The sequence below is a fragment of the Pongo abelii genome, chromosome 5 (assembly GCF_028885655.2).
Source record: "Pongo abelii isolate AG06213 chromosome 5, NHGRI_mPonAbe1-v2.0_pri, whole genome shotgun sequence".
NCBI lineage: Eukaryota > Metazoa > Chordata > Mammalia > Primates > Hominidae > Pongo > Pongo abelii.
The window spans coordinates 100239530-100265348 of record NC_071990.2 but is presented as its reverse complement, the minus strand read 5'-3'; the positions used below and the strand labels follow the sequence as shown (position 1 = coordinate 100265348).

The window sequence follows — 25819 nt, the reverse complement described above, 5'->3', positions numbered from 1 at the left end:
TTCATAAGGTTATTATGAAGATTAGAGGAGATAAGACCCGTGAGACCCTCAGAACAATGTGTGACACACAGTAAGCACAGAATATCATTTTTATCCATCCAGCTTGTCCCTGGCAGGTAAACACAGCCGGCTGGAGAATAGGTGGACCAGTACCAGAAAATGTTCTTGTTGCCCAGAGGCCATAGGTCACAGAAGGAGGCTGTTTTGTAGTTACTTTGCTGAGCCACTGGGGTCATGGTAATATCATGGGAGTTTGTAAGGTTCTCTTGTGTTTTGACTAAGCTTCCATGAATGCTGGGTGAGGTAAGCCCCTTCGACAAACTGGGTGCTGGGTGATGTAAGCCCCTGTGACAAACAGATCTGCTTGTTCACTGAGGAGCTACAACCCTGCAGGGTCCTCAAGAAGTAAGGGAACTGAATGTGGATAACATGTGGATTGTTCTTTATTTCTGTTTTGGTTTTGACAGGAAACAGCAAGAGATTGACTCTAAAGATGCTATTATTTTGCATCAGTTTGCAAGACCTAACAATGGTGTTCCCAGTTTATCTCCTTTCTGTTTAAAGATGGAAACTTATTTAAGGATGGCTGACTTACCGTATCAGGTACTTGTGTGCAAATATGTTTTCTTCTTATGACATCAGTATCAGGGAATGAGTATTTAACTAAAGGGGGGAATATTTCATCTCACACAGTGGATGCCAGAGGGGATGGGAGCTGAAACTAGCAGTGCCTAGTCCTTAGTAAGAGGGAAATAATATACTTGATTCCAGGGTTTGTTGATAATGATGGATCAAAAAGGTCTAAACTTTTGAGAGATTCAGCGCCATGATATTTTTCTTTAACAGAGTATTCTTTGGGCTGGGCACGGTGGCTCACGCCTGTAATCCCAGCACTTTGGGAGGCCAAGGCAGGCAGATCACTTGAGGTCAGGAGTCCGAGACCAGCCTGGCCAACATGGTGAAACCCTGTCTCTACTGAAAATACACAAATTAGCTGGGCTAGTGGCGGACGCCTGTAATCCCAGCTACCTGGGAGGCTGAGGCAGCACTTGAACCGGGGAAGCAGAGGTTACAGTGAGCCGAGATTGCACCACTGTACTCCAGTCTGGGTGACAGAGCAAGACTCCATCTCAAAAAAAAAAAAAAAAAAGTATGCTTTGGTTAATAGTTTGGACAGGCCTACTGGGCCTTGACAAAGATGGGTGTGCCACTGCCTGATGTGGTTTTTTACTTTAGGTTTTAGTTTATTGACAGCATCGTATTTTGTCCCTCATGAATCTTGGGAGCAGAAGGCCCAGTAGGCCACGAGGTAGATATTTGTATATGTAGTGAGAGCTTTTCCACAGCACTCAATGTTCTGTTTGTGTGACTTTCAGGGAAACACTTGTTCATTTTAGCAGTAAATAAGGAAGAGGAATGTACTTAAAGGTATATATTTCTCTCTGAGTAACGCTTGAGCTGTGTCTCACAAAGTCAACACGCTGTGTTTTCATAGTCATTCAATTCTATGTATTTTTTTTAAAAGTTCACTTATGTTTTTATTTTTAACCAAGTTCTAGCCATATGGAACTATTTTAAGCTTTGATTTTTGTTATCGTTTTTAATTTTACGGTCAGAGAAGATAGTCTCTGTGATATTGATTCCTTGGAATTTACTGAAGCTTTAGCCTGGTTTGTAGTTACTTTTTCAAAATGTTGAAAATAATTACATATTCTCTGTTTGGATATAGAGCTCTCTATATATCTACTTGCTTAAACATGTTTAGTGTATTATTTAGACCTTCTATATTTCTGCTTATTTTTTTGTCTGAAAGGAGCATGTTAAGATATTCAAGTGTATTTGTTGATTTGTCTCTTTCCTGTCATTATGTCAGTTCTTGCTTTATGTTAGAGTATTTATATATTTTAGGTTACATTGTTAGGTACATATAAAAGTTCACATCTTTTACTCTTGTTTATTTTTCTAGTGTGTGTCATCCATTGATGTCTCTTACTATTTTTTAAAAAACTTGAATTCTGTGTTATCAGATATTGAGATAGATTCTCCAGCCTTCTTTTGGTTCATATTTGCTTAGGATATCTTTCTTCATCCTCTCTCTCTCTTTCTTTCCCTCTCTCTTTTTGTATTTGTTTCTCTCTTATATCTAATCGGAGAGTCTTTTAATTGGCAACTTTAATCCATTTACACTTATTGAAATGATTATTTTATTAGAACTTATTTCTAATATCTTATTTAATATTTTTCTCCTTATTATACTTCATTTTAAATTTTTTCTCATTTCCTGCTTTCTAATAGCTATTTTTTCTCATTTAAAACAAATTATATTTTTGTTGTTATTGTAGTTACTCTTAAGACCCAAATTTGTGTTTATGCTTATTAATTTGTTAAATGTATTAAAGTCTGTATTTATTCTGTTATAATACAAACACATTAGCAGTTTACGTGTACCTTGGGTCTCTCCCTTTCTTCCCAGCCCTCATCCCAATTATGTTGCTGTTGTCTAAGATTTTAATTCTGGAATTTTTTGGCTGGGCACGGTGGCTCACGCTTGTAATCCTAGCACTTCGAGAGGCCGAGGAGGGTGGATCGCTTGAGGCCAGGAGTTCAAGACCAGCCTGGCCAACATGGCGAAACCCCATCTCTACTAAAAATACAAAAATTAGCCAGGTGTGGTGGTGTGCACCTGTAATCTCAGCTACTTGGGAGGCTGAGGCAGGAGAATTGCTTGGACCCGGGAGGCAGAGGTTGCAGTGAGCCAAGATCGCGCCATTGCATTCCAGCCTGGGTGACAGAACCAGACTCTGTTAAAAAAAAAAAAAAAAAAAAAAAAAAGGTTTTAGCAATTCTTTTCCTTTCTTTTTTATCCTTTTTAGGCAACAAACTTTACTATGTTATTTGACTAGCCTTATTTTCCATATATCTTACTATAAAGGATTTGTCTTTTTATTTGAGAACTTCCCTGATGAATATTTTTAGAGTGAGTCTTTACGTGGCAAACCTTCAGTGGCTTTGTATGCCTGAGGATATAGTTACTATACTCTCACATTTGATAAATTTATGTTCAAAGTTCTTTTCCTTCTATATTTTAAAAATGTTAGGCCAGGCTGGTGGCTCATGCCTGTAATCCCAGCACTTTGGGAGGCTGAGGCTGGTGGATCGTCTGAGGTCAGGAGTTCAAGACCAGCCTGGCCAACATGGTGAAACCCCATCTCTATTAAAAATACAAAAATTAGCTGGGTGGTAGTGGCATGTGCCTGTAATCCCAGCTACTCGGGAGGCTGAGGCAGGAGAATCGCTTGAAGTGGGGAGGTGGAGGTTGTTGTGGTGAGCCGAGATCACGCCACTGCACTCTAGTCTGGGAGACAGAGTGAGACCCTGTCTCAAAAAAAAAGAAAATTGATGTTAATCTCATTCTTCTTTCTCTTTCTCTCTAAATTTTCTTAGAATTTGTATTTAATCTTAATATTCTCAAGTTTCAGTATGGCATGTGTTGGTGTGGGTCTTTATATATCCTGTTTGGTCCTTTATGAACTCTTATTATCTGAGGTCTTTCATCTCTTTTGAATTCTGGAGAATTAATTATCAATTTTCTTAAAATATTTCCTTTTCTTTTATGTTTGTTTTTCTTCTCCCTCTTCTTCCTTGTTCCCTATTATCCGGATTTTGGAAACTCTGCTTCTATTTTCTATGTCTCTCTACTCTCTACTTGAATTCTTTTCTGCTTCTTTCTGGAAGCATTCCTCTCTCTGAGCTTCCTTTGCATTGCTCTATGTGTGCTTGTCGTTGTTTGTTTGTTTGTTTTTGTATCCATTATGCTATTTACCCCATCTATTGTGTTCTTTATTCCAACTTTTGTATTTTTCTTCTTAATGTTTTCTTTCAGTTTGTATTAGTAATCTCTTCCTTTATCCATTGGAGGATATTTATTATGTTACTTAAATTTTTTGGTCTGTCCCAATAATTCTGCTTCATGTCATATAATTCAGTGCACTGCCCTTCTCATAGTAGTGGTACTTATCTAGTTATTTTGGTTTGAGAGGTCCTTTTACCAGGGATGCCAACTTCTCTGCCTGGGAATTTGTACTGGACAAGGGCTAAAGCCCAGGCCACAGGTCCTGTACCTCTGAGGGAGTTTAAAAAAAGAAAGGAGGTGAGCCTCAGGTATCCCCAAACTACTCTGGTCCTTTTACTTTGCTGCCACTCCCCCAAATGGCTCCTGCAGCTCCAGGGTTCACCTTTAGACTCTTGTAAAGCACCAACACTGGGAGGAGGTATTCTCCTCAGGTTGTAACAGACCAACTGGAAGGTTGGAGGGGGTGGGCTCCCCACTCAGCCAAGCTTTTGCCTGCCCCAATAATGATATTACCCCTTCAGCTCCTGACTCCCCATAGCCTGTGCTTTTTGAGATAGCTTCTGTAGAGAAGAGGGGAAGGGGGTGGCAGTGATCCTTCTAAGGCAATGCTGGGACAGCATGGTTGACATGCTTCAGTTTCGTTAAGTGCTACAATGGAGGTCCTCTGGGGACATGGTGAAGTGGCACTGAGTCCAGACTTCAGATTGGGGCATCAGGGAGGACATGGGATGTTTGGGAACAGGAAGTGATTAGAAAGGGAATCTTTATAACTGGTAACTGGAATGCACGGGGTGAGTCCAGAGAGAGCAGCAGGGAGATGATTACTTAGGACTTGCTAAGACAGCAATGAAGGAAACAAGGCCTGCAGCATCTAAATGCATTGGCTTATATTTGAAAGATCGTTGTTCAGCTTGGTGTTGGCAGTCAGCACTTGAAGATGTGTGTCACCTGGAGACTCAAATTGAAGGAAGAGATTGCTACCCAACAGCTACCTGTCTCTATTCCATCATCACTCTTGACCAGATTGCCTAACTTAGCCATGACAGCTTTGGGGCAGTGGGAGTCCAAAACCTGAATTTTGTGCAGTGCTATCTCTGACTACTTTCAAGATCTTTTGTGCTCCCCCACCTTTGATAAAATAATCCTGTCGTTTGTGGTGGCTGCAGCAGCTGCCAGGCTTTTCTGCACTTTCCTTTCTGCCCTCCAAGTCATCAAGCCCTGACTGCTGCAGACCTGTCTTTACCTGCAGCATATCTGCCTTTGTTCACATTTTAGAGCAGCTGCCTGTAGTTAGTGTAACTGGAGCAGCAGGACTCATGCCTTGCTGTGAAGCCTGCAGCTATTACAGAGGTCTTCAGGAAGGGGCGTGCTTACCCCTTCCAAAATTATTATTTCTTATTAAATATATTTTTAAAAAAAGAATTGTATAGGGCTGTTTTTCTTCTGTGAGGCCTGTATGGAAAATAAATGGAGTGGGCGATGCTCGGGGGGTGACAGATTTTAGGTAAAAAAAAAATGGTGCTGTGGTTTAGAAAGGGATGCTCTGTTGCAGGGGTTGGGGGTACCTGGATTCCCATTCCCTTAGTGGGGATTTGTATTGATGCAGTGGGTGTCTGGGGAGTGCTGGGGAGTTCATTTCTTGGATTGATCAGTAGAGAAATATTTTGTCATGGACCCAGGGAGGTGTACCCTCTGCCACTTCTTTTGCCTGTGCCATTTTAAAAAGATTAAAATGCCAGTATTCCTCAGATCATGACTTTATATTAGAAGCTCTTGAATTTTTAACCTAAATGGAATGGGAATGAATATTTGATGACCATTAGTTAGGAAATTAAAAGGCTTATTTTTAAAAAAAGCTCAATGTATTGAACACAGTTATTATTATTTTTCTCTATCAAGATATGAATATTGGTAGTTCAATTTTAAAATCTTTTTATTTTGTAATAATGATAGACTTATAGGAAATTGCAAACAATGTACAGGGAGGTCCTGGGGATGTGGTTAATTTTTTAAAAAACACAAAAATAGCTTTACTGCATTTTCTGATTATGTGTAGATGATATATGGTCCTTAGAAAAATTCCAAACAGTACAAAACAGTGTATGTGGAAAGTGAAAATTACCTGATATCCTACGAGCTGGAGATTATTATCATAACTGATATTTTTGACTTTTATTCCTTACATTTCTTTAGACAGGTAAAGACACCTACATCATTTGATATAAGTAGTTGTATAAGAAGCATACATTTCACAAAAGAATTCTTTTTAAGTAAGAGAAAGAAAAAAGAAAATGTTTCCTTTGGAGCTGTCTGCCTCAGCTGTCAGCCCTAACTTTTGATGTTGTATTTATTTGCTGACCTTGTCTCCCCTCCTGCCTCTTTTTTTTTTCCTAAGCTGCAGACAAAAGAATAGTACAGTGCACACCCTCATGCCCTTTACCTAGATCGTGAATGGTTAATGTCTTCTCCTTTGCTTTCCCCCCTCTTTACATCTACATTTGTGAACAGTGTTTTTGGTAAACCATTTTAAAGTAAGTTGCAGAAATCCTGACACATCATCCTGCAATACTTCAACATGCAGCTCTGAAAAATAAAGACATTCTTCTTCAAAACTAAATAGATAGTGGGTGCGTGGATTTTTTCAGTGTGTCATAATCCACACAGACTGCTCAAATTATTTCAAATTTAGCCAGTGGAAGATGACTCAAGATAGCTCCCGGGCAGAGTGAATGTAATAGATAGATATTTACCTGAAACCTATGGGTACTCTGGCCAGTATATCAAATCAGAGTCCCAAGACTCTGGTATCTCTCTTAGAGTCTCAAGTTCTTCATCTCAAAATACTTCTGATGAAGGCACTGCACATCTTCTCATTTAATCCTAGCAACTGTTATTATCCCCACTCTACAGATGAGGAAACTGAGGTCCAGGGAGGGTTAAGGGAGACCCAGGGAGGTCCAGGGTCACTTAGTGAATAAATGATAGAATGAGATTTTGAAATCCAAAGCCTATGGCCTTCACTGCCATGCTAATAATGTAGTATATGTGTGGCTGCATCAGTCTTACCTGGGGCAGACTTGCAGAAGGAAACATCAGCTTGGAAAAAATATAGAGGATTTACCTCTTTATCTTCTCAAAATTACTTTCAGAAACTACCCTCAGTGGATTAGTCAGAGTCTAATTGCTTAAATAAAAATAGTCCAGGAGTTCTTCAATAGATTTAAAGAAGTTAAGAAAAAGTATTATTTTTGGCTGGATGTGGTGGCTCATGCCTGTAATCCCAGCACCTGGGGAGGCTGAGGAAGGAGGATCACAAGGAGTTCAAGATCAGCCTGGGCAACACAGCGAGACCCTGTCTCAATTTTGTAGAAATAAAAATATGTAGGAAAAATTAAAGGGAGAAAAAAAGAAAAAAAATCAACATTTTTAACATACTTTTTTTGGGCCAGGCATGGTGGTTCATGCCTGTAATCCCAGCACTTTGGGAGGCTGAGGCAGGCAGATTGCTTGAGCCCAGGAGTTTGAGACCAGCCTGGGCAACATAGTGAGACACCCATGTCTATAAAATTTTTTTTTATTTTAAAAATTATACGACCACATTTAGAAAAATTGAAATGTATGGGAATAAAAGATCACTGGCATCTCACCTATAGTCTTCCCAATTACTTGTGACATGTTTGTAAGTCTCTTTTTTTTTAATGTTTTTTCATTCATCTCTGTTTACTTAGATGTAATCAGAGTATCTCTAAAATGTTCTCTTGCTTTTTACCTAGCAATCAAAATATAATTGTTGATCATGAAAACATAGTAGAACTTCCGTTTCCATAAGAATTGATTATTAATTTTGTTAGAAATACCAAAATTGTTAGAAATAGATAATCGGTGCTGCGAAGAAAAGTCAGCATGGAGACAAAAGCTCTCTCAGCAAGGCCATCTTTACTTTCTGCAGAAAAGGTGCTCAATCACAGATGGAGCAATGGCGAGAGCACACCTGAACAAAGAAAAAGCAGACATATTTATCCCTTACACATTTGGGTTGTCCTTACTGCTGTGTCCTGCATCCATTGGCTGGAGCAGGGCCTCATAGTCTTAAACTGATACCTGGTTTGCCAATAGCCTAAAACTTTCCTAAATAGGTAAGTGAAAGGAAGAACAAAGAAGTTGCTTACGAAAGGTTCAAGGAAGCAATAACATTTCCAAATAAGGAAGGGGCATAGGCTGTGAGCTGGAACGTGCCTGTGAGCACTTCCAACAGTTACATAGTATAGGGCTTAACAAAGAGTTACTAGCACAAAGCAAGGAGGCTTGAAGAAAGTTAGTCTTTAATAAAAAGAAACTATTATTTCTAACACTTATGATTTATTCTTTAACAAGAAGGGGAACTTTGAAGAGGAAACTTTTTACTTTCTACAATTTTTATTACTACTATTTTAAAAAGTAGTCAAGATAAACACGTAACAAGTTATCAGGGGAAAGGGTGGTCTAGAGGGAAGGCCAGATGTGTAAATAGTTACTCCGTAAGGGTAGAGGACTACACACCGTACAGTGGAAGCACAGAGGAAGGGCAAATAATGGTTATATCCTGGGGAAATAGTTATGTAACAAGGTGAGATTTGAACTGATTTGTTTTAAAAAGCATGGATAGGACTTTACAGAGGGTGGAGAAAAGGATTCCTGTAAAAGGTAAAGAGTGCACAAAGTCAGGGAGGTGGGCAAACACCTTGACCTAGCTGGGTAGGGGTAGTTGGAATTAGGAGACCAGAGGGACTTAGATAGCCAATGAGACCGGGCAGGTGGGCAGTGGCTAGATGGTGGATGTGGGTCCAGATTGCTGTGTGAAAAGGGGTAGTTTGTAGACTAGAGCTATTAAAGCCATTGGATAATTTTGAGCAGCAGTGTTCTTGGGTCTCATTTGCATAGTAAACAGTTCCCTCTGGTGGCAGTGTGGAGGACAGATTGCATCTGAGAATGACAAGAGTCCAGAAAGGGATGTATTAAGAGGATATGGATGGCATCAAGAGAAATCTGAAATAGGGGCTATGGTATGTGGTAAGTTTACATCTGTAGTACACAGATTACAAGAATGTTAGATGTATTAGCAGCTTCTAGAAGTAGGTGACATTTCTCCTGGGGTAACATCAGGGATGATGTCTAGAGAGCCGTGTGTGGTTGTGCAAGTTGCTCACTGTACAACAGTGCCTGGCCAAAGGGTGGGGGTGAAATCTTGACCCAGTTCTATTTGCCAAGCCGCAAACCTTGGAATGGACCATTTCCACCCAGAGGAGGTTCTATATTCTAAATTGCACAAAGGCAATATGACTAACAGCAGCCCCTATAACATCCCCAATAGTTACTACCCTTTTTGAGGTTAGGCCTACTTTTATCCTTTAGAATAAGCAATGAGATAAAATATCAAGACACTAGGAGGCAGAAATCAGTCCAAATCCCTGTTATTCTGTCTACCAATGACAGCTTATCAGAAACACAGATTTCTGGGCACTATCCCAAGGATTCTGATCCAGAAGTCCAGGCTGGGGCACAGGAACCTGCATTTTTAAGAGGCACAGTAGTTGAATATGTTGTACATACTTTGCTACACCTAAGCATTATAATTTTTGGGGACCGTTCATTTACAGTGTAGTGGTATTATTCAGGTGTGACATACTGGTTTTCAAGTGAGGTTTTTGGTTAGTTGTCCAGTCAATACAGGCCTCCTTGTGGTTTATATTCACTTTTTGAGTTTTTGAATTGTTTGTACATTAAAACTAGACTGACTGTTACTAGGGTCATTTCAGCCCTTTCAATCTGCTACCCCTTACCCCCATCATCCCTTGCCCCTGGGGTATTTTTTTTTTCTTTTCCATCATAAGCCAAAGTCCATGATAGAATCTGTGGGAGAATAAAGTGATATCTTTATGTGAGGTTAAACAAATATTTTTCCTAGAGTAACCATGTATTGTCTTAAGGAGTTTATGCCCTGAGTTCATTCACTTGAATAGTACTGTCACTATCAAACATAAGGTTGGAATGTTTGTTTCTATTAATCATGCAGTGGAATTTAAATACAATATTGATTTTCTCTTTTTAAAAATGTACTCTGCTTAGAACTATTTTGGTGGAAAACTCTCTGCTCAAGGGAAAATGCCTTGGATTGAATATAATCATGAAAAAGTTTCTGGCACAGAATTCATAATTGACTTTCTGGAAGAGAAACTTGGAGTGAATTTAAACAAAAACCTTGGCCCTCATGAAAGAGCCATCTCCAGAGCGGTGACCAAGATGGTGGAGGAGCACTTCTACTGGTGAGTCCCGTCTGGGGTGTCCCCGTCCTTTTGAAGTAAGCCCCAAGTTCTGTTTCACTTTTCAGATCCTCTTTCCACCTTTTCAACAGTTTTCTACCTTAACAGTTTCGGATGAAGTGAGTGGCTCAGTCATCAAAGTTATTATGACTGTTAAGTTTCTGGTTACCTAGACCAGGGGTCAGCAAATCATTTCTGTACAGGACCAGCCAGTAAATATTTTAGGCTTTGCTGGCTGTACGTCTCTTTTGCAACTAGTCAACTCGGCTGTTTTATCACAGAAGCAGTGATAGAGAGTATGCCAGCAAATGAGCATGACCATGTTCTGCTAAAACTTCATTATGGGTACTGAAACTTGAATTTCATTTAATGTACCATATCCTTCTTTTGATTTTTTTCAACCATTTAACAATGTAAAAACTTCTTAGCCTATGGACTATAATTTGATGGTCTTTGATCTAGACTAGAACTCACTGAGTTGAGGAAGATAGTTGAATTGATTGGACTCAGGGCTTTTTACCAATACTGTATAAACTGTTGAATTAAAGTAATATTATGTCAGAGACTCAGAGGAGGGAATGGAAGACTAAGTCAAGATAGAATTCCTAGAGTCAATTGTCCATAGATAACAAGAGCTTCTGTATGTTCCAGAAGTAAAGCATACTACTCCTTTCTGGATTTTCTTTGGCTTGATTGCAAACTCCTAGTTTGTATTCCCCAAGTTTGAACCATCACACGAGTTAATGAGTTTTCTGTTCTGTTTTTTGTAGCCTTGAGCTGGCGGTGGTACCATGTGAGTTAAGCAGATATGGTTCTTGCTTTACAAACTCATTAGTCTATGGTTTTTAAAATTTTTCTTTCATCCATTTTCTGGAGTTTCTGCACCTTTCTCTACACCGCAGTAGATAGAGAAAGTTTCTCTTGATTTCTGCAAACTTTATCTTTTTCCAAAGATTGAATTAAGAATTGTTAAGCCCATCATTTTTGGCATTAATTGTTATCTGCAGGCAGATGCTGGCCCAGTAGTTTTTATTAAACCTCTCCCGCTGAGTGATATCTTCAATATTGGGTTGATTGGAGAAGGTTCTTTCTCCTCCTTCTCCCCTATTTCATTTATTCCACTCTCTTTCTAAATGGAGAACTTGCTGTTCCTATCTCTCGGATTTTAAGTGACCCTTTTCTTTTTCTCCTTTTACTTTTGATTCTTGCCCAGTTTATTCCAGGGCTGACCTAAGCTCCACTTCTACCCCCCGCTTGCTAAAGAGGTGATAGAGTGGGCAGCAAGGAGGGGGCTGGGGAGAGGCTGGAGACAGGGGTACAGATTAGTGTGGAAGTAATCAGACTCCATGTTCGTGGAATGAATCGGGTCTTTTCCTTACAATAGTGTTGGGGAACTGCTGGGGCTCCCCTCCCAAGGTGTGCAACAGTCACAGTGGGAACCAGAATGTATGACTGCGTCTGACATGCATAGCTTCCAGGAAAAACTTAGCTTCTGAGAAAAGCCTCGTGAAGAACCCATCACGCTTGCTTACTAGGCTCCAGTCAGTTCTGCTGCTGTGAAGGGAAAGGAAGGACCTGCACAAGGCCACGTGACCCATGTGCCTTCCCTTGACAGAGGCCCTCCAAGGCACTACCTCATTTGATTGATGGGCCCACTGATTGCCAGAGCTGTCGCTTTGTTAGCTGTCTGAAAAGCTGAAAGCCATACATCTTAGTTGTCACTTTGGCTACAACTCTGTGATTTCCATAATGGTTTAGAAAATATATATTCCTCTTAGAAAGTTTTTGACCCAGCAACATTACCACACATCACTATTTTTTGTTCTGTGTCTGCGTACATGTCATTTTATATAACTTTACTCCCTGCTAAAAGTTAATCCCTGCCCTGCCCTTTCCATCTCTTTCTTCACCAGCCCGAAGCTGATACTCCATGCGGGGTGGGGTGTGGGCGGGGTAAGGGATGGAGGTGAGAGTTGGGAAGTGGTACCCCATGGGAAAGGATCTTAATTTTGTGGACTGCAAATTCCCAAAGGCTTGGGGATCTGCTTGGGTCATATGTAGACTCTTCTAAGGACAATTTTATTTCTCTAATTCACTTTTTAATTTGAAAAATGTTGGAGGGGTTAGCTATTATTTCTTGCTTATGTCTTCTCAATGGTTAATTTGAGGAAAAAATAGTGAGGGTGGGAGGAAAGGTCTTGATTGAGATGCACATATCTAATAAACTTTCAAAGCAACACTGCTAATTCCCACAGTTCCATTTAGTCCCTAGTAGCGAAGGAAAAACAAATCTGTTTCTTAAGGTTCTCAAACCTTTAGCCAACTTCTTGCTTTGGGGAAACCCTGAAGAGACTTTTAGGAGAGCTCTAAATCCCAATGGAGAAAAGACCCTACTTTCCCCATGCCCCAGGCAGAGAATCTTCAGATACTCTTCCCTCAGGCACCTCCCCTCCTCCCCTCTTCTGGTTCCAAGGCCACACACAAAATGTCTACCTGTGGAAGCTATGGCCCAGCATATAGGGATCTGACCAAAATTTGTAGGAAAATATTGTAAGTATGAGCTTTCCATGATATCTTAAATTCTAACAGTCAGTGAGCTCCTAGGTTGTGTCTATACTCACATAGCCAGAAGAGGAAATTTAATAAACCTACCTTGTTTGACTCAATTGATTCAATTATTTGGAGTTTTCATATGTTTATTTTGGCCGGAAACCTTAAAAACACCCCAGACATGATTTTATGAAAAGCTAAGGCAATGGAAAGCTAGCATTGTTATGTTACATCACATAATTCTGAAACTGTTTTAGGTCTATTCAAATAAACACACTCAGCTCTAAAGTGGCTTTTCTTCCACTTGAAATCTATACACTGATGTCCCCCTTGCATTATAAAAACTGTTATTGAAGATCAAGAACACAGTTTTTAAAAATCCCCTTTGTTGTACTGAATGCGTAAGTACAGAGAAGCTGGTGTAAAGGGAAGTCAACTTGACACGGGGTCAAATGACTGGAATGAAACTGATTTTGGGTAACACACACTACAGCTTCTTCAGTGTGACATACTGCCCCCTTGTGGATGTCAGTGAGCATCTTCAGAGTCTTTCAACCCCATATGGGTATCATTTTCAGACTATCTAGTTATTATAATATTTTCACCCATAAAAATATAGGCATTAGGGCCAGTCGTGGTGGCTCATGCTTGTAATCTCAGCACTTTGTAAAGCTGAGGTGGGACGATTGCTTGAGCCCAGGAGTTCAAGACCACCCTGGGCAACATGGCAAAATCCTCTCTCTACAAAACAGTTAGGTGTGGTGGCGACTGAGGCGGGAGGATCTTTTGAGCCCAGGAGTTCGAGGCTGCATTGAGCCGTGATCGCGCTACTGCACTATATTCTGGGTGACAGAGTGAGACCGTGTCTCTAAAGAAAATAATAAAAATTGTTCTAATGTGTGTGTGCGTGCACGCATGTGCGTGCACGCACACACACACACAGGCATTAGAACAGTGAATTCAAACTTGCTTCTAGGTTGGCCGTAATTTTAAAATTTTGAGTGTAGTTCAGGAGATGGGGGAAGATGGGATAGTTTCATAAATTGACTTAACCAAGATCTTTTCTAAAAGCCAAGAGATTACTCTTTCTGATTATAACTTTGTTCATATGTTCTCCTTTTCTTTCTTTTCTCCCTACCCCAGTTTTAGATGTAGTGAGGGCCCGTGTTTGGAGGGGTTGATGTAATGCTTGTGAAACTTGGTGAAACTACAGAAACGTATCATATGTTCCTATATTCTTGAGTAGATGTTCAGAGTATAAGCAAAAGACAGCAAGGATGTAGCCCTATGCAGAGAAAGGCATTCTCATGATTTGGAAGTCCAGGTGTTGATACTCAGTCATCAAATTGTAGTTTGTTATGGGTTCCCACTTATAAATATTCATTTCTATCACGGGCCAGGTATTAAGTTATAATGTGTGATATCTTCATTAAAATATCAGGGGTCAGCTTCTCTTTGACTGTTTTCTTGTTCACCTTTAAACATTTTTGAGCAGGTTTTGTTCCTCTGTTCTAAGATAGTCTTTTAAAAAATCTCTTTGACCCCATTTTGCAGAAGAGATTAGATACATTCATTGTGATAAGGAAAATTAGTATTTCAACTTCTTGAAATAGATCCTCAAAATGATAAATTAATTGCTTAGCCTTGTCTGCTTTCCAAATTGACCCTCTCTGTCCTCTCCAGTTAATGATTCATGGTTCCTTTTGCAGTGGGTCTCCTCCCAGTGGAGAGTGAAGAGCCATGGATTCCAAGAGAAAAGTAGCAGCCCCTTCTTCATTTTCCATAGGCACATCTCTTTGTTCTCTTTTCCCATTTTTCTATTTAAGTATGTGTCATCCCTTAGAAACACTACTTAGCAGTAGCTGGCTCAAAAGCAAAACCTTTTTTCATTTAATCAATAATTCATTATTTCTGCAAACTTAATGAATGACTGTTAGTGGCCAGGATGGTATGTATACCTGTTATCAAGTGGCTCAAAGGCTGGAGGCAGACATCAAGCCTTTGTAATGGTTAGTGCTGGGGGAGGGTTTGAAGAACAAAGAAAAGGCAGCCAGCCATTACTAGAGAGAAGGGGGGAAGACTTTGCAGAGGAGGTGTTGTCAAAACGGAATCCAAGGACAGTTGGAGTGGCAGATGAAGGGGCTGGTGGTCGGGAAAGGTTAGGATGTCTAGGCAGAGGGAGCAACATCTGCAGAAGTTTAGAGGCAAGAAGGAGGCATTTGGGGAGTATATTAGGCTGTTTGGGCTGTCATAACAGAATACTTTCGACTGGGTGGCTCATAAAGAACAGAAGTTTATTTCTCATGGTTCCAGAGTCTGGCGAGTCCATGATCAAAGCATCAGTGGATTTGGTGTCTGGTGAGGGCCAGCTTCCTGGTTCGTAGATGGTCATCTTTCTCCCTGTAACCTCATATGGTGGAAGGGCCAAGGCAGCTCTCTGGGGTCTCTTTTATAAGGGCACTAATCCCATTTATGAGGGCTCTGCCCTTATGACCTAATCATAATCCCAAAAGCCCCACCTCCACATACCAACACACTGGGGGTTAGGTTTCAACACATGAATTTTAGAGGGACATGAACGTTCAGTCTATAGCAGGGAGGTGCATGTAATTCTGTATGGCTTGTGCATAGGGTGCATGGGAGTCAGTGCTGGGAGATGGGGCCCAAGAAGGGCCAGGTCATAGAGGGGTTAGACTGTGGGGAGAGGGGCTGGCATGCCATGCAAAGGAGCTGTGGGGTATTAATGAATGACTCTAAGAAGCATTACTGTTATGATTAGGTTTGTGTTTAGGAAGCTCTTTGTATACATTGGAGCAAATGCATTTCTGAAGGGCCTTAAGGGGATGTCAGGGGACCTGGTAGGAGGCCATGTTCCTTGTAGTTAAGAAATAACGAAGGGCTGAACTGCAGTGTTTATGGAGTTGGAGAAAGGGCAAATTCACAGGGTGACTGGCTGTCAGGAGTGAGGGAGAGGGGGCAGTGAAGAATAACTCCTGGGATTCTGGCTTGGGCGAGGAGAATCAGGTTTGAATGGAACAAAGATGATGAGTTCAGTTTTGGAAATGTTGGTTTGCAGTTCCTGAGGGTCATCCACATAAGATCCATGGATCTCAGGAGAGAGGGCTGCATATGGGAGACATAAGTGTGAAGTCATAGGTGTGAGTTAGATGGCTCCACGAGTGTGGAGTAGGAAGATAGGAGGAATGAAGATAGAGATCCTGGGAATATGTAAGGGGTGGAAGGAAAAGCAGTAGAGGTGTAAGTTAATGGGGAAGTTCCAAGAAAGAGGCCAATAGTGTCAGATACTTTAGAGAGTTCAAGAATATAGAAAGATGGTTTATTTAGATGTTGCACTGTTGACTTGAACAAGAGTGATTTTGGTGGAGTAGTTGGGGTAGAGGCTCCAACCATGTGAACAGAGTTTTCAAGAATCTTGATTGTGAAAGGAGGTGGATTCTTGTTTGCAATAACGTGGAAACATATACAATGTGATGTCTTCTATGTGTGGTGGTTGATTTAGGAATCTATGAAGCATCTATTTTCTTTGGTATTTAAAGTTTATACACATTTCACTGGCCTCAACCCTTAAAGACCTGCTTGACCCTCATTTACTTCTCTTCCCTGACACTGGTCGATAATATTGGGCACAGAGAGTGAAAGAGAGGAAGAAAAATCAAGAGCAAGGTAGAAGGAGAAGAGAGGAAGACCAAACAGTTTCTGAGATTACTTCTAGCTGTGAATTCTGAATCAAGCCAGTGTTTCTTCTTCTGTGTCCTGCATTCAGCCTGCTGCAGGTAGAGAATCCCACACCATTGCACTGGCGGAGACTCCTCCCTGCCAAGTTGTGTGGCCCAGAACAGCTGCCTCTCCCTTCGTGCCTGCTACTGCTAAAACTCTCTACACTGCTATGTTTTCACCTTGTGTGTGTGCCCCCATTTCCCATGCTATGGAGGAAGCTGAAGTCATCAGGCAGGAACTCTAAACTTCTCTGTAGCCCCTCACCCCTTACAACACTCTCTCTTTCTGAAGCACAGAGAAAGATGCCCCTACTTCTCTCCAAGCTGCCTCTTTCAACCTGGCCTTCACATCTTCTAACTTGCCCTTGAACTATGGTTTCCTCAACACTCTAGAAACTTCCTAAGGTGACCTCATCTCCTCTCACAGCTTTAAAACCACCAACATGCCCCTGCTCACCAGTTCTCTATCTGGAGTCTAAACCTATCTCCTGAGTTCTCAGCCTTCTAGACATCTTCACTTAGGCGTTCCATGGGACCTTCAAATGCTACAGGTTAACCAATCTTTCATCATCCGAATATATTCTACCTTGTACAATCTAGTATTGGTTAATGGTATTACCATCCACTCAAACTATCATTTTAGGAGAAAATACCTAGTTTCTCCTTACCCATAAATCTTCACATCCATTGTAGTCCGGTAGACTCTTCTTCTATCGCAATGTTTCTCCTATGGATTCCTTCTGCCTTTGCCTCACCCAGTGCATCATCTCTTGCCTGGTTTTGCTGTAGTCTGGTAACTGGCCTTCCTGCTAGCATTTTCTCCACCTTCCAGTTCTTCCTTTACATTGCCACCAATCTGACTATGTTTCTTGTCTGTTTAAAGCCTTCCAGCAGTTAACCTTTGCTTTTGGAATAAAGTTCAGCTCCGTGTCCTCAGGCCTGTCCTGATTGGGCCCTTGCCGGCGCCTCCAGCCTCGCCTCTTACAGGCTTCCTCAAATGCAGCCTGTACCCATGTGCCCCTTATAGAAGTTCTTGCAGTTCATCAGGCAGCTGATGCTCTTCATGCGTACACCTTCACCCTCTGCTCTGCCCGGTGAGCTCGATCAGTTACGCTTATGATCAAATCTGTATAATTTGTCTACAAAGGATTTTTTTCCCCTTCTAACCTGTCAGCTTAGAGCCACACATTCTGCATTTTTACACTTTAGATGCTTTTCGGATGCTATTATTACTTGCTCATGTTCAATTTAGAATAATTTAGTTTTATTCTAAGACCATTGAATTCCAGAATGGTAAAAGTTGTGTAACTTTTTGTTGTGAATTTAGACCTAATACAATTAGAGTCAAAGTGCTGAATTATTCTAAGGGAATGTGAAAATTGTCATCTTAATTACTGCAGGTGTGAAAAAAGGAGCAAGTGGGAAAGCATTTTGTTTCCATGTCTATATAGAATTTACTAGAAAAAATGTGAGATATTCTATATTGAAAGATCAATGGAATGCTCTGACTATACACATTAATTAGTCACTATTGTGATGTACTTCTTCCTGTTTTGCGGAAAAACTATTTCTTGATTCTTCAGTACTTTATTTTGAGAGACTTACCAAAAGAGTCACACAAAGCTTTCTAATCAGATTTATGGGCATTCGTTTAAAAAGATAGCCAAGAACAGCTATAGCTACAGCACAGGGAGTATGTTGAAATTGGCTGTAAGACTTTTTGGTGAAAATCAGGAATCCAGCAATTTTAGAGAAATCTATTTCTTATTTTTATTTGTTTTTAGAACAGAGAACCCTTAAAGAACAGAACTATATAAAATGATCAAAATGCCTTTTTTTCCCCCTTGAGGTGGAAAACAGCATTTCATTGTAGCTGTGATTTACTGTCATTCCTTGAGTTCTCTCTCAAAATATTTTTCACCCCTTTGATTAAAAAAAAAAAAAAAAACCTTAAAATAACGCAGCATTCTGGCTCTGACGCTTTCCAATTCCATGAATTTCTTTTTATTTCTAAGTTTTTATTTATTGATTGATACAGTGGTCCCACTATGTGTTGCCCAAGTTGGCCTCAAACTCCTGGGCCCAAGCGATCCTCCTGCCTTGCCCTCTCGAGTAGCTGGGACTACAGGCATATACCACCACACCTGGCTTCTGAATTTTTTGAAGTGGCCATTACTGCTATGTCAGCCAGCACTAAGAGTAGAGGTGATTGCCAGTACATCTTTTATTACTCATTAGGGAGGAAAAATGAAAATGTCTTATGCCTGTACTCCCACACAGCTACATTCTCTTCAGCCTTTAGTAGAAAACCCTTTGAATTTCTATCTACCAGCACTATTAGCCATAAAAAAAATTCTTGCCATTTGGAGAATAAAATCAGCAAAGACCTGGGTATGGTGGCCAGCAAAATGTTTGAACAGTGAATAGCTGCTGGCCTCGCCATATGGATTATACTGTTTTCAGGAGCACCTGAATGAGCAAGTTTACCACTAGTATCACCTAGACGGGAAAAAGGATTCAGCCAAGTTCCATTGGCAGTTGTGTTCCCTTTAGAGTTCTTGAGAACAAACTGAGGTAAAGAGTTGATTTTCTTGGAGAGCAAATCATTTACATAATATTTTAATTTATAATAAAGATGGACAGGTGCACTTACTCCCTAATGCGCTATCAAAAAAGCAAAAAGGCTGGGTGTGGTGGTGCGTGCCTGTAGTCGCAGCTACTCTGAGGGCTGACGTGGGGGAATCACCTGAGCCCAGGAGTTATAGAGTCCAGCTTGGGCAACATAGCAAGACCCTGTATCTTTTTTTAAAAGGGCAAAAAGGTTTCTTTCAGAAATTTCTTTCTTTCTTTCTTTTTTTTTTTTTTTAACTCTTTTATGTCATGAAATGTAAAGTGCATATGCAGAGTATACAAAACAAATGTGCAGCTTAATTAATGAACACCAAGCATAAACCTGTGGAACCATCATTTTGCTCAGGAAAGAGAATGATGCCAACACCCCAGTCACTACTGCCTCCTGCCCTGTGCCCCCATGGGCGCTCACTGTCCTGACTCAAAGACTTTTCCAGTGGGGTTCTACTTGTTTTCTGTGGGATTGCGTGAGAGAAGGCAGAAACGTGGCACTGGGAGGGGAGGGGAGAGGTCTGAGGGTGGGTACCAGGAAAGGTTTGATGGCATCTTTATCTGGATTTTTTTCCCATTTCTTCCACAATCCCTTAAGTCTAGGCATTGACTAGAGCCTGTTGTGATAGCTGCCATGCAGATTGCTCTTTATTAAAGCTGCTGTTATTCAGTTCCTCCAGAGTGTAGTAAATTCTGAACGACTCATTCTAAAGTGACCCTGTGGAGCTGATATGTACCTGATGCACAGTAGTAACTTGTTTCCACACAATTCCAGGACGTTAGCTTATTGCCAGTGGGTGGACAATCTCAATGAGACCCGGAAGATGCTCTCTCTTAGTGGTGGTGGTCCCTTCAGCAACCTGCTGAGGTGGGTCGTGTGCCACATAACGAAAGGAATTGTGAAACGCGAGATGCACGGCCACGGCATTGGCCGCTTCTCCGAGGAAGAGATTTACATGCTGATGGAGAAGGACATGCGGTCTTTAGCAGGGCTTTTGGGTAATGTACCACACCTTCTATTCTATATTTACTATTCTTTCCTTTTGCATGATTAGTAAAACACTGTTGGTTCACTAATTTATGTTTTAATTTTGGTTGATTTCTTTGCTTCCATGTGTAGATTGCAGTCCCCACATTTAACCAAATCCTCTAATTTTCAAAAGCATGTGTCTTTCTACTTAATCACTGGTACTTGACTGTTTTTAGCATGGTGAGCCCGTGTGAAGAGAGTATGGAACATGCTTCAGCCTCACCACCTGGCTGCAAGTGATGCTGGCATTTCTGAATGTGCTGTAAGAAAACAGGGATTTTGAGCAAGGAAGCCCTTTGGTTTATAAACAGGTCAGGGTCACAGGCTGCTTTAGGAACACGCTGCTCAGAGGTTCAACTGTGTGCCCATTGACGTCAAGAGTTTGAGAGACCTGCTGACAGCACTGATTCTGATCCATCCCCTGTATATGTGGAACATTTGTCATTTTCTCACCCCTCTTATTCCTGATCGTATTCTTAGTCCTCTTATTACTAGCACATTTTGTAGTGTGATTTTGTATTTGTCAGACACAGGATATAATTTTGTTTGGGAAACCACTAAAAGAGAAGCACAGAGAGCAGTGTGTACCCGCGGGCTGGTGAGGATGGCTGGGAATACAATGATGTACTCTTGCTCCCCTGGCCGGCTGAGGGGGCCTGGGCTGACGTGGTTCTTCACTGGGCAGAGCTTGATTCATAGCGTTGACAATTCATAAACAGATATTGAATTCAGGACCTTCTATGTGTGAAATAATGGCTTCTTCTGGGGGATAGCTAATGTACAGGGAACCAAGTCCTCCATGTGACTAGGTCATCTGACCAGGTCCTTTGAGGGCTACTAGTCTTTTCTGCAGAAGGTGGGTTTTCACTGGCTCTCCCTCATCTGCAGTAATTTCCAGATTCACCCTCATCCTCATTCTAGAGCACATTAAGTACCTCACCTCTGCTAGGAAGTAGAGTTTAGAATTTGTTTTGTTGAAGACCACCTCGTGCCTTAGGAACTGGAAGCCATGCTGGGTAGAGGCTATGCTGGATATAACCTGTCCCTTGCAGAGTGACCCACTCTGACTGCATCTTTCTGCTCTACATTTCAGACAGTTGCTAGACCTGAGGTCCTTCCTTGAACCCCAGCCTGCAGAGGGCAGATCCCAGTACCACATCCAGATCTTGGCTAGCTTCGTTACGGGAGTTATGTTCTGGGGGTGGGGGCTTGATACTGGCTGGACTCCTTCAAAAGCTCTGTCTGGCTTGCAGAATTGACATTGTCTAGGCCTTCTGTTGTTTTGCTCCACTGGGACCAGGTAGACCTGCTTGATGTAGATGTGAATGGAATTAACCTCAAGTTTGCCTCATTCCTTTGGAAACTTAATGCTGGACCCTTGGCCTCGGAAACCAGGCTCACAACTGGGCCATTTCCCCTTAACAATGGCTGTGTCTGTTCCCGGCTTCCTCCCCTTCCTCACCGGCTCATGCTGTTGTGAGCCTCCGTAAGCAAGGAATTGAGTCCCTGGAATTATGACAGAAATTATGCTATAAGCACCACACATCTTTAACAGTGTGGCTTTTTTAACCAGAGAGGGGCGACCTTCACCTTTCCGGACATTTCTGGTTGGGAAAATCAGGGAGCAGGGTGATAGCAATAATAATGGTAACTGACAATTGCTTCTCTCGTGTTTAGCAATTTAGACAATGCTTTCTCCCCAGTTTTCAGGAGATGGAAGAAAAAAGGAATCACTGATAGCTAGGCTGGATACATGATAAGTATTCAAAACAGCATTAAAAGTCTGGATTTTCTGGGATGAGAAGCTGAGCGGGCTAGTTGAAAAGTTGGAGTTAGCTGGCGTTATATTCTGTGAGGCCCAGGGAGCAGTGTAGTTGTGAACTCTGTGATAAGAGAAGCACTTTTTCTATATTTCGGGAGGGAGAGGCTCTTTGGCTGAATATCATAATTTGTCTTACTACATGAGGCAAAAAGCCTCATTTCATTTATTGAATAAGTGAAATTCAAACTACCTCCCTGCCATCCCCACGGACGTGGCTCATTTTTAATGCCCAGATGCCTAAGAGACTCAAAATCCAAAATTACTTTTTGTTGAAATAGCTCAAGATTTGGGGAAATAATTGTCCATGGATGTGTATCTGACTCAACAGGATACGTTAGTTATCAGTGTTCCTGGTCAATCAACTTCAGTGATTTGAACATTTCCCAAGTGCCAGGAGCTGAGGAATATGAAGATGGGTTAGAGATTTTCCCCTCTCTCAACTAGCTTATAGTCCAGGGGGTGATGAGGCTGTAAACCAGGAGAGGCAAAGTACTGCTGATCCCTGGTGGCCTGTTTTCATATGGCCTGTGAGCTAATAATGGTTTTTACTTTATTAAAGTGTAGGGAAAAAATGCAACAGAAGTGTGCCCATGAGGCCTGGAGAGCCTGAAATATTCACCATCTGACTCTTCACAGAAGTTTGCGGACCTCTGCTCCAAATGAGGAACTGCACAAGTCAGGCTGGGGCAAGTCCCACGACAGAGACGTGTACTTGGTGTCTGGGATGAAATAGCAGGGAGGACTGGGGAGGGCCGTAGATGAGGCGGCAGTGTGTTGGCCCAAGAAAGAAAAGAGTTGTCCCAGTGAAGAAAATAAGGAAGGACTTTTTGGGAAAATCATGAGAAAAAGAATACCAAGTGAGTGGCATTTGGGAATCATGGTTGAAATGAAGATTAAAAGATAGTTCGGGGCCATCTTATAAAGGACAGTAATTATCATGCTAAAAGATGTACACTTTATATTACAGAAACATGGTGACGTTGCAGATTGCTGAGAATAAGAGAGAAGGAGCTACATGTGTGATCTAGAAAAGCGGCTATGTTGGTGTTGTGGGGGATGAATTAGGCCTGGTGGGAGGTGGTAAAGAGAGACAGGAGACAGGCATAGTGAAAAGCTATGGATATAGTTTTAAAAATTGTAACTTAATTCAAACTAAAATAAATGAAATTCAAACTACATAAAACATTAGTTAAAATTAGCTAATTTTTATTTTCATATATGAAAAATACTCTACAGTCAAATCAGGTAGAGTTAGAATAGAAAGTATGGTTTTATGATATAAAATACATTAATAATATTTATCATGAATAGCTAGGAGGATAGTCCTAATTATCTCAGTACTGGGAAGACATTTGATGATGAAGTTCAGTATTCATTCCGATAAAAACTCTTAGTAAAATAGGACTCAAAGACTAGTTCCTGAACACGATGGAAGGGTATTATATTAAGCCAACAACTGGTATCATACTTAGTGTTGAGTCACTATGAGCATGCCCAGTTAAATAAAATACAAAACAAAGATGCCTGCTCTTGCTATTATTTAATATAGTTTTGGGAGGGTTCTGACAATGTAGTTGTACAACATGAAAAAAATATATCTTTATATTGGAAAGGAGGAGACAAAATTAGTATTTATAGAAATTAGGAGATTATGTAGCTGATATAATGGAGAATCAACTAAAAGTATTACAGTTAATGAGAGAATTCAGTAAGTTTATGAAGGATACAAAGCTAACATGTAAACAAGTTTTCTTGAGTATCTCAAATAACCAGTTGGAAAATATAATTTAAAAATATTAGAAGTATGATTTATACGAAATATTCAGGACCTACAGAAATAAAATGAAGCAATCCTAATAGGAGAAATATTTTTTTAGAAAATGGAGAGGTGTGCCTTCATTCTTCATTGAGTTGAGAATGATAACTCCAGAACTCAAACCCCAGCTCTAAGGCCTTGGGCAAGTCTCTTGACTTTCTGGGTCTGAATTTCCTTGTGTAAAGTAGGAACAGTAATGGTGAGAAGAAAAGTAATGCATGCAAAGTGCTCTGAAAAGTGGTCGGCATGTAGAAGTAATCAAACAGCAGGCAAATGTGGAGGGCAGGCGTGACCAGCGTCTGGAAGGAGAGGTTCGTGGTGCTGTGAGAGCTGACAGTTGGAGGGTTTGCTTTGTTTTGTTTTGTTTTGTTTTGTTTTTTTGAGACGGAGTCTCGCTCTGTCGCCCAGGCTGGAGTGTAGTGACGCAATCTCGGCTCACTGCAAGCTCCGCTTCGTGGGTTCACGCCATTCTCCTGTCTCAGCCTCACGAGTAGCTGGGACTACAGGCGCCCGCCACCATGTCTGGCTAATTTTTTTTGTATTTTTAGTAGAGACGGGGTTTCACCGTGTTAGCCAGGATGGTTTCAATCTCCTGCCCTCGTGATCCACCCGCCTCAGCCTCCCAAAAGTGCTGGGATTACAGGCGTGAGCCACCGCGCCTGGCCGGGTTTGCTTTTTAATTCTCACGTTCTTACGTCCCCCTTGGGGAAGGTGTGTGTGTTCACAGCAGATAACTATGTGTAATGGTTGCCTGACTGCCTCCACATGCCAGAAATACATACACTGTTTATTTCTGAACACTCCCAAAAAAGAATGAGAGTCAATAAAGAGCAAAGAAGACATGAAAATCAAAAACAGAAAGGTGAGGTTTTTGGGAACCAGCGTGGCTAGAGGCAGGAAGCCTAGTGGCTGGCATATGGGTGTGGGAATCCTGGAGTCGGATCCCCGGTTCACATCTGGGGCATCACCGCTTACCAGCTCTTTGATTTCACTCAAATAACTTGAGTTGTTTATTTGCAAAATGAGGGTCAGAACAATACCTACATCACAGTGGGTGGGGACTAAACGAAATGCTTTCTGTAAAGTACTTACTGCAGGGCCTGGCCCATAGGAAGTGCTAAATAAATAGTTATTCTCATAATCACTGTCACTGATTTTGTACGTAACACAACTTCATTGGAAACATTGTTTTCTGGGAAAAATGTCTTTATAACAAAAATCTTTTTTCTGATTTTAGAATTTATTGTAGAAATTTGGGAAGGCTCAGAAAAGCATAAGGAAGGAAAATAAGTCACTGCAATTTTTAAAAAATATATTTTCCCATCCCTCCCTCACTTGTTGTTGCTGTAATCTTCTAACCCATTGCTAACAACTGTTACCATTTTGGTGCGTATGTTTCCAATATTTTTATGCATAATTTTGAATCATCTATATATACATATTTGTACATATATATTTTCCATTTCTTCTATTTGTGTGTGTGTGTGTGTGTGTGTGTGTTTTTTTTTTCTTTTGAGACGGCATCTTGCTCTGTCACCCAGGCTGGAGTACAGTGGCGCCATCTCAGCTCACTGCAAGCTCCGCCTCCCGGGTTCACTCCATTCTCCTGCCTCAGCCTCCCGAGTAGCTGGGACTACAGGCGCCTACCACCATGCCCGGCTAATTTTTTTGTATTTTTAGTAGAGACGGACTTTCACCGTGTTAGCCAGGATGGTCTCGATCTCCTGACCTCGTGATCCGCCCGCCTCGGCCTCCCAAAGTGCTGGGATTACAGGCGTGAGCCACTGTGCCCGGCCCTATTTTTAAATATTCTATACCATGTGATTCTGTGTGCTGGGTATCACCCTTGGTGCCAGGAAAACTGATAGAAGATTTATCAGACAAAACCCTGCTTTGTCTTTTGCCTTTTTAGTATTTCTGTTATCAGGCCTACATAGATTACAGGTATGACCTTGAAGTGGATGCAAAATAAGACAATGAAAATAAGAATTGTATAGTTGTGTCCCATGTTAACACAGAGATCCCCAGCTGTGGCCATGAGATACAAATTATGAATGGAAGATAGACTCTAGTACAAAGTCAAAGGAACA

The 25819-nt window shown here is 41.1% G+C and overlaps 1 protein-coding gene across 4 annotated transcripts in view; it reads left to right on the top strand.

Moving 5' to 3' along the window:
* Positions 1-25819, top strand: part of FAXC (failed axon connections homolog, metaxin like GST domain containing) — a 70508-nt gene that overhangs the window by 6627 nt on the left and 38062 nt on the right. For all 4 annotated transcript variants that reach the window (XM_024249109.3, XM_024249107.3, XM_024249106.3 and 1 more), the window contains 3 exons: positions 468-603; positions 9959-10155; positions 19837-20060. In XM_024249109.3, coding sequence (XP_024104877.1) covers positions 565-603; positions 9959-10155; positions 19837-20060 — 460 coding nt within the window. In that variant the 5' untranslated portion in view covers positions 468-564. The remainder of the gene's footprint in view (positions 1-467; positions 604-9958; positions 10156-19836; positions 20061-25819) is intronic.